The sequence below is a fragment of the Sminthopsis crassicaudata genome, chromosome 5 (assembly GCF_048593235.1).
Source record: "Sminthopsis crassicaudata isolate SCR6 chromosome 5, ASM4859323v1, whole genome shotgun sequence".
Classification (NCBI taxonomy): Eukaryota; Metazoa; Chordata; class Mammalia; order Dasyuromorphia; family Dasyuridae; genus Sminthopsis; species Sminthopsis crassicaudata.
Window position 1 is genome coordinate 13,454,352 of NC_133621.1, and position 9,003 is coordinate 13,463,354.

The following is a 9,003-nucleotide window of genomic DNA, read 5'->3' on the forward strand; positions in this document are numbered from 1 at the left end:
ATCAGACTTGAGCTGTTATTGGCTGAAAATGCTCCTGGGGCAAAGTCACTTAGGGAAGAGCAGAGATTTGGTGTGGAGGGTGCTCTTTCACCCAAGATAGAGGCGCTTCTTCATGTCTGGCTCTTCATCATCCCTCTGGAATTTTCTGAGCAGAGATAGTAGAGGGGTTGGCCATTTCCTTTTCCAGCTCATTGTACAGATGAGGAAACTGAGGCAGACAGGGTGAGGTGACTTGCCTAGGATCTCACAGTCAGTAAGTGTCTGAGGCCACATTTACTAGGTGGAAGACACGCAGGAGCACATGAAGGTCCCATTCATGCTCTCACAATCCTGGCTCTAAGGAACATGCAACAAGGAGTTGAGCCACCTCCTTCGACATCCAGAGTCCAATGTCTAAACTGCCTCCCTGGGTGTCTCCTGGGCCAAGGGAGCCCCTGGGTTATCAAGCCGCAGATCTAGTCCCGATTACACGGTGTCATCCTGCCTCCCTCTCACGTCCCTTTTGTTCCCTATGGCTTTCTAAGTCAGTTCTTCTTTCCAAGTAGCCCCCACCGTGGTTTCCAGTCAGGGGTTCTTAACCTAGGGGCCATGGTATTAAATAAATGTGTGTGTGTGTGTGTGTGTGTGTGTGTGTGTGTGTGTGTGTGTGTGTGTGTGGTGTGTGTGTGTATAGTGTGTGTGTGTGTGTGGTGTGTGAGTGTAGTGTGTGTGTGAGTGTGGTGTGTGTGTTTTGTGTGTGTGAGTGTGGTGTGTGTGTGTGTGTGTGTGTGTGGTGTGTGAGTGTAGTGTGTGTGTGTGTGTGTGTGGGTGGGTGTATATGTGTGTGAGTGTGTATGTGTGTGAGTGTAGTGTGTGTGTGGGTGTATATGTGTGTGTGAGTGTAGTGTGTGTGTGTGTGTGGTGTGTGTGAGTGTAGTGTGTGTGTGTGAGTGTAGTGTGTGTGTGTGTGTGTGGTGTATATGTGTGTGTGTGTGGTGTGTGTGTGTGAGTGTGTGTATATGTGTGTGTGAGTGTAGTGTGGGTGTGTGAGTGTGGTGTGTGTGTGTTTGTGTGTGTGTGTGTGTGTATTTTTATCCAGAAAAAAAACCTATGGAGACTGAATGTAAATCACATGCTATGTTCACTTCTTTTTCTGTTTTTTTTTCCCCTCTCCCCCATGGTTTTTCCCTTTTATTCCTATTTTTTCTCTCCCAACATGATTCCTAAAGCAATGTGCATTAAAAATAAATAATTTCTAAAAAAATATATACATATATTAAAAATATGTATTTCAGGGGCAGCTAGATGGCGCAGTGGATAGAGCACCCGCCCTGAAGTCAGGAGGACCCGAGTTCAAATCTGGTCTCAGACACTTAACATTTCCTGGCTGTGTGACCCTGGGCAAGTCACTTAACTCCAATTGCCTCAGGGGGGAAAAAAAACCCAAACTTCTATTTCAATAGAATTGATTTCTTGGTAATCCTATATATATTATGAACTTAAAAACATGACTCTGAGAAGGGGAAAGTCTATGACCCACAAAAATTTTTAGAACCCCTGCCCTAGATGAAATAGCAAAAGAAGAAAAGTGTGAACATATAAGTACGTAAATATGTGATTATACATCGCGTGTCACGTGCTGGTATAAATTCTGTGTCTACATGTTCACGCCCATCTATAAGCCCCCCCACATATCCACTTCCCAGTGCTGTTAGCTCCCCTGCTCAGGAGGCAACGTGGGGGCTCTTGCTTCCCTGAGCAATGACAGCACATACCCCTCCCTCCCTGAGAACAGACACAGCCCCTTCATGATCTGTGCAGCTCCCTTAGGGCCCAGCACAGAGGACAGCAGGGAGTAGGTCCTTTCTTGGGGTTTCTGTTATTGGGACAATGCCATCAGCCGCTGGAGGAAACCCTTCCCTTCCCTCTGGACCTCGACCTCTCCTCTAGGAAAGTCCCTGTCCCCGCACCAGGGGCCAAGGACCCAGAGAGCGGCCAGGAGCACCCAGCAGGTGCCTTACCTGGGGTCAGACACTGATCTTTGGTCAGGATGTCGTTGATGGTGACTGATAAAAACTGATACTTGGGTCTCTGCCAGCACCAAAACTTCTTCTTCTTCACCACCAGCCCCAGAAGCTGCAGCGTGTCTGAGTCATTGAGGCTTGACACTGGAATCAGGTTCCCTCCTGGGTCAGTGTCAGTCAGAAAATTCCTGGTGGCCTTGGCAAACATCCCAAGGACTCTCCTAAAAGAAGAAACCCTCTTGTCAGAGAATGGAGAATTTCCCAGCATCCTCTTGGGAGCCTACCCCAGCCACAGCTCACGCCACACAATATTCTCCCCCGCCTTTGGTATCACACAAACTGCCAAAATCACTCAAGCTGGATGGATGCTAGAGAGCGAACCAAGGGATCAAAGAAAATTGCTCTTTCCTCATCACTCTTTCTCCTCTGAATTGAACTGTTATTTCTCCCTAATGTGCCACTGCCTTTTCCCAGCCACACATGGTCGAAGGAGTCGGCTCTCATGAGTTATTATCCCAAGAGAAAGGAAGGTGCTTTCTGATTAAGATTTCAGGAGGGAGAGAGGGGGAAAAAAAAGGAGAAAAGAGGAGAAGGGGAGGGGGAAAAAGGGGGGAAGGAGAGGAAATGGGAAGAGAGAGATGGTGCAAAATCTGGTGGAAAATTTCACGTGTGCTTTTAAGTGTACTTTTTAAGTGTTTTTAAGTGTGTCACATGTGCATTATGTACACACATCCTTCTCAGCCATATAAAATCTCCAGCTCAGTAGGGTGCTCTTGCTCCACTGAGAAACGACAAGCATACACACATTCCTCACTGAGACCAGAGGCAGACTCTTGATGATCTTTGCACCTCCCTTGGGACCCAGCCCAGAGTGCAGCGCACAGTAGGTCCTTGGAGTTTTTATTGTTCTTTTGAAAGGCCGACTGGTCACCGGATTTGCAGCCCCTCACTCTGGCTTCCGATTACCATGTCTTAGAAGGGGCATTGACAAAATGGAGCCCATGAGAAAAGGGCAACCATGACAGATGGGCAGCCATGCTCTAGGAGGCTCAGGCCAAGGACCTGGGGATGTTTATCTTGAAGGAAAAAAAAATCCCTGGCATCTGGGGGGCTGTCACAGAGAAGGAGCAGCCTTGGGCAGCTTGGCCCTGGAAGGCAGAACCAATAAGCTTCCCCAATAGGGGAAGGCACAAAAAAGCATTTTTAGACTTGGCATAAGGAGAATGATCCTAAAATGAGGAGTTCTCCAAAATGGAAGGGGCTGCTAATTGCTGACAGAATTCCCCTAGAAGTACTAGAAATGACCGCTGAAATTTCCCGCTGTTCTGAGATTGTGATCCATTGGAAGACACCATTATTTAGATATGGGGGCAGGGAGTGAGTGAGGGGGCCTGAAGGAAGCCAGCGTGTCATAAGTGGTAGAGAACAAATTTCGGGATCGGGGACTGCGTTCAAGCTCAGCCCGTGACACGGTCTAGCGAGTCAGCCAACCTTCTCCTGCCCTAAGTTACAGAGCAGGTGCTGATCCATTCTCAGAGAGGTCCACCACAATTCCAAGCCAGAACACCACTAGGTTGGAACTCTGGGTTCTAGCCCATTCTGTCACTGACCAATCAACTTCCTCTCTCTGTGCCTTAGTTTGTCTGCTTCTTGGGGGCAAGGGAGAAAGGACAAGACATTCCCTTCTCTTCTGGGAAGGAAAGTGACCAAGTCTGAATGAGAGTGTTGCAAGCACAGCACAAGCCAAGAAGGGGAAGGGAAGCGAGATTTCCTCATTTGACAAAGGACATTTTCTCCTCAAAGGAAACTCGAATCTCTCAATTGCTCAAAGCCCTTTCCCCTCACCCAATCTTATCTCTTGAGATTTTGAAAAATGAGGCATCTTTTGTTGTTGTTGTTGTTTTTTTTTTTTTGTCTTCGTATCAGGGACCTTGGGACAAGTATAAATAATACAGCCTTCGGCTGAGGGAATCAGTGTCCCTAAATATCCTTTCTGTTCCTGAGAGGCCATTTTCAGTAGCTACAAAAAAATGAGGTCTTACACCTCCTTTACAGAAAATCTGCCCTCCCCTCATCCCAATCCTGGAGGGAAAAGGGGTATGATGTACAAAGCTAGAGCTTGAATTCCCACTGTGTGAATTCAGACTATGATGTGATCGATCTCTCTGGGTTTCAGTTTCCTCATTTGTAAAATGAGGAAAGGATTAAAAAAAAAATTATCAAATCCGACTGTTATTGAAATGTGCTCAGATTAGATTTTGGAAAACCCCCAGTGAGCCTTGCCCTTCAAAAATCAACTCTCCCCTTATCCCTCCAACATGGTTTGAGCTCAAAGTTCAGAAAAATGATTCAGTCATTTCCTAAAGGGAGAAGAGGAAAGATTTGAGGAAGGAAATCCAAACCAGACTCTTCATATTTTGATTTTACTTTTGAGAATGGTTTAATTTGCTTTTGGTGAATCTGGCCAGGATGGAGCCAATGGCATTGCCATCTTCCTGGGCTCCATGCTCACTCTCTCTCACCTTGCAGAGCAGACCAGTTGCCAAGTCTTGTGCTTTCTACTTACACTGTGTCTTTTATATTGATCTCCTCTGTAGTCAGGCAATCATCACTCCAGTCTAGGCCCTGGGCTAATTCCAAATTGGTCTCCCTACCCCAAGTCCAAGGTATCAGGATGATCTGGCTTCAGACACTTATTAAAATTAATCCCTTCACCTGTTTCTCTCAAATTCCTCAATTTTAAAAGAAGAATAACCACAAACCACACAAAAGACAGAGGCAAAAAAAAAAAAATGACATCAACTTCCACTTTGCTTTCCTGAGAACTTTCCATTAAAATTTGAGTTCATTGAAGGCAAGGACCATTTTACTTTATCATTGTATTCCCAGCACTAAGTGCCTGGTATACAGTAGGTGCTTAATAAATACTTGTTACTTGGTACAGTACCCAGCACATAATGGATAATTAGTACATGCTTGTCACTTCACATAGTGGGTACTTAATAAATGTTTATGGATTCAGAAAATAGGAAGGAAGTAGTGAGTAGAGCCAAATAATTGGAAATAATTCCAAATCAAAAGAAGGTAAATTAGGAGCCTTGTCAACTTTGGGAGAAAACAACAAACAACTACGTCATGGTTGTTTGGAACAGGCCAAATGTACAGGACAACATGCATCATCAGGCGGCAATGGGGAAATCACTTCCTAAACCAAAATGCTGTCCTAGGTCGAGAGCTGAAAGGCCCGAGGTCGCCTGGGCCCAAACCCTGATCTGACAGAAATCCGAGAGGGCTATCCCAGGTCCCACTGTCTTAGTGACAAGTCCAGGACCGTGGACTTTGTGTCAGAAGGACCACAAGTCCTCAAGCTCAACCTTCCCCTTCATTTTATAGCTCAGGAAATGTCAGATCACAGAAGTAATAAGGGGAAAACCCAGGATATGAACTCCGGCCCACCATCTACACCAGCTTCCTATTTTTTAGTCTCCACTGTGCTTCTACCACTGTCTGCTGCCTCAGTTTTCATGTTTATAATAACAGCTCCCATTTACCAGTCAAGCCCTGTGTATGAGAGGGAGCCAAGAAAGCTGGCCATTCCTTGGCTAGAATATGGCTCTTTGATATCCCTGAGTTCCCCCTCGTCCAGCTCTAAATCTACGGCTCTAAAATGATCCCGTTACAAGGCCTCCCTTATACCAACCTGGGGAGAGCGGTAAGAAATTCGAATTGTCCCCACTCTGCAGATTGTGGCTCAGTCTCTCACCTCCTTAGCCATTAGCCACCGCTCTGGGTCTCAGTAGAGAAGCGTGCCATTAGTGCTCTGGGGAAGACACTTTGAAAACTAAACTCTGCCGTACATTTGGATTGTGGGCGATGGCTAGTGCACTGATGGAGCAAAGAAGCATGGGACAGCCTAGGAGCCAAATCTGGGGGTAGAGGGCGTGGGTCCAGCTCCCAACCCTGGTATTTACTTGCTATGAGGCCTTGGGCTGGATCATTCCTTCCTCTGTAAAATGGGGTTGGGGAGGGACTAGATGGCCTTAAAGGTCCCTTCCAGCTCGAGACCCCCATGGCCGGCAGTCTTCTGCAATTCTCTGGGGGGCAAGTCAAAGGCAACATGGTAGATGGAGAGCTGCATCCCAAAGCCATCGTCCCATCCTCCTGCTGGCTCCCTATCCCAAGTCCATTTTTAATGGGGAAAAAAAAAAAAAAGTTGGGTACCGCCCTCGATTGCTTTGGAATAAAACAAGAAAGATAAAAACAAAATGGCTCCTGAAATCCAGAAGTCAGCCGGAGGCAGGAGATGAGCCGGAGGAGGAGACAGCACAGAGAGGAGACAAGCAGGGCTCATAAGAATTCAAAAGCGGGGAGGACCCTGGGATCAGAGAAGAGAACCCTGGAAGCTTCTCAAAGGAAGTCCAGTCTGGGGCTGGAGACACTGAGGCGGGAGCTCCAGCCCCAAGCAGATCACAGGACTTGGGACTGAAAGGAGGGTCCTTCTAGCCCAACCCCCTCACCTCCCAGGGAGAATTGAGGCTCAGAAAGAGATCAAGGGTATGGTCTATCACAAGATCATAGACTTAGAAGTGGGAAGAAATGTTCAACAAGGAACAGCAGGATCACAGATTTCCACCCCCAAACCCTGAATTGGTCATCAAAGGACTCCAGTGGTGCAGTGTCTATCTCGGCAGCCTCAGTTTCCTTCTCTGGGGGGGGGGGGGAGGGGGCTCATCTCTGATGGGATTCAGCTTCTAGGGGAAATGTGGAAGTAGCACTGAGGTGCCCAAGCCACAACTCCAGATAACAGTGGCTGCCCGTGATAATGGGTTTCTGAGACTAATGGGAGGTGCCCTTCCATTCCCACCGCTAAACCATAAAATTCACTATGGAGGGACATAATAAAAACGAGCATATCAGGGACACGGAACACCAGATCCCTCTGTCCTTTTCCTATCCATGTGCCTTCTTGCTCCAGGTTCTTTGCTAATCCAATTCGGAACTTAATCAGTGTTTTCCCCATAACTTGGGAGAAACCGAGGCTGGGAATTGTTTTTACCATACCTGCAACCCCGGCCTAGGGACCCTAACTTTGTTGAGGTGTCATTCACCTCAACATTTCCACCAAGAAGGAGAGTCCAAAGAACAAAGATGGGCACTGGAGCTGAGGTTCCGTTCTGAAATGGAGAGCGAAGATCTAGCCCAGGGGTCCTCAAACTTCTTAAGCAGGGGCCAGTTCCCTGTCCCTCAGACCGTGGGAGGCCGGACTAGAGTAAAAACAAAGGCTCCCGCTCTGTCCCCACAGCCCATTCGCCATAAGCTGGGGGCCGCATAACCGTCCTCAGCGGGCGCACGCAGCCCCACGGGCCGTGGTTTGAGAACCCCTGCTCTCTGGCTGGCCTCTAAACTCCACCTTCCTAGAGCTCACTCACAGGGTGCTCACCTACCTAGATCAACCGTCAGGTCTAGATCCCGGAGCCAGGAGTGACAAGAGTAGGTTTAGGGCCAAGCAGAGATTCTGGTCAGGATCCAGACTCCAAGTCTGGATCTCTAACTCTTATCCGTTCCCTTTCTGATCTGGGCCCTGCTGCCTCGGTTTCCCTCCTGGTACAATAACATTAGGAAGCCCAGGGGCTGGGCTCAGTCCTTTGACTCAGCCACCTGTACCCCCTAAGTTTCCCTGTGCTGACTTCTCCAGGCTGCCTGCAGCTTGCTTGTATACAGTTGTTTACCACCCTGTAAGACGGGGAGCTCCTGGAGGGCAGGGACGTTTTTGCCTCCCTTTGTATGCTCAGGCTTAGCACTGCCCGGCACACAGTAGGCGCTTGGTAACCGTTTACTGCCTGACTGACCAAAACCTTCAACTTGCAAAGCAGCCGGTGGCTAGAAAGGGGAAGCGCAGCTCCATCCCGACCCCACCCCGACTCCCAGGCTCCGGCTGCTCCTTCAGAGCCAGGAGGGAAGCTCAGCCTCATCTTAGGGGTGCAGAAGCCGGGCCCAGCACGCCAGCCTGGCACAAGCGGCCAAACCCCAAACCTGGCCCGGAGGGAGCAGGAAAGAGCCCACGGGGGCGAGACCTCTAGGGACGGCTCGGAAGCCAAGGAGCATTTATTAGGCACCTACTATGTATCAGGCGCTGGGCCAAGTGCTGGACAGATACTTTGTCCATCTCTTTAAAGCATCCCCGAAGGGCTTAACCCAGGCCCAGCCCGAAAGAAGCTCCACCGGTGACTCAGTGTCCCCCCAGGGGCAGTTCGGGGGCCCAGCCTAGCCTGTCAGTCATCCCGGCGCCCCCCTGGGCTGCAGGACTTCCTGAATCGGGGGCAGGACTTCCCCCACTTTCCCCTTCCCAGGGGCCTCCAACCGGATTCGGGGCAGGCGAGGGGAGAGCGGAGCAAGGGCCGGGGGCGGCCCGGAGGGGCAGGAGCGAGGGTCGGGGCGGGGGGGGGGGGGGGGGGAGGGGGGGGGAGGCGGGGGTTACCGGGGCCAGGTGAGCAGCTGCCGGCCCCGCGGCCTTCCGCAGCGCAGGGGGGAGCGTCAGGCGCTTCTTGGTCCGGGGGAGCCCGGGAGGAAGCGACAAAGCGGCGGCGTCCGGGAGGAGGAAGAGGTGCTCCCTCCGGGACCCCCGACGTCGGCCCGGTTCTCTTCTCGGGCTCGGGCCCCTGGATTTCCGGGTACTCGTGGCCGGAGGGCCGGATCTCCCAGCCCGCGGCGAGCCTCCCCTTTATGCCCGGGCCCAGACGGGGCGTGGTGGGCGGGCCCGGGGCGGGAAACTTTGCCCCCGCCCCGCAGCTGGAGTGGGCGGGGGGCGGGGCGGGCCGAAGCACGGAATGTGCGGCCGGAGTCTGGGGTCCTGGCTGGCCGGGCGCGCCTCGTGAGGAAGGCCCCGGGAGACCCTGGGGCCCTTCCTTTCTCGGGGCCTGCGGAGCGGACGGGCGGCTCTGTGCCCGGCCACACACGCCGTATGCTTCGAGCTCCGCGGGACGAGGCGTCCGGACGTCGG

At 50.8% G+C, this 9,003-nt stretch overlaps 1 protein-coding gene across 1 annotated transcript in view; it reads right to left on the minus strand.

The window, feature by feature from the left end:
* GSDME (gasdermin E) overlaps positions 1-8,711 on the minus strand; it is a 47,257-nt gene extending 38,546 nt beyond the window's left edge. The window contains exons 1-2 of the mRNA XM_074269173.1: positions 8,482-8,711; positions 2,001-2,224 (exon numbers count right to left, since the gene is read on the minus strand). Of these exons, the coding sequence (XP_074125274.1) occupies positions 2,001-2,211 (211 nt within the window). The 5' untranslated portion in view covers positions 2,212-2,224; positions 8,482-8,711. The remainder of the gene's footprint in view (positions 1-2,000; positions 2,225-8,481) is intronic.
* Between the last annotated feature and the right edge of the window lie 292 nt (positions 8,712-9,003).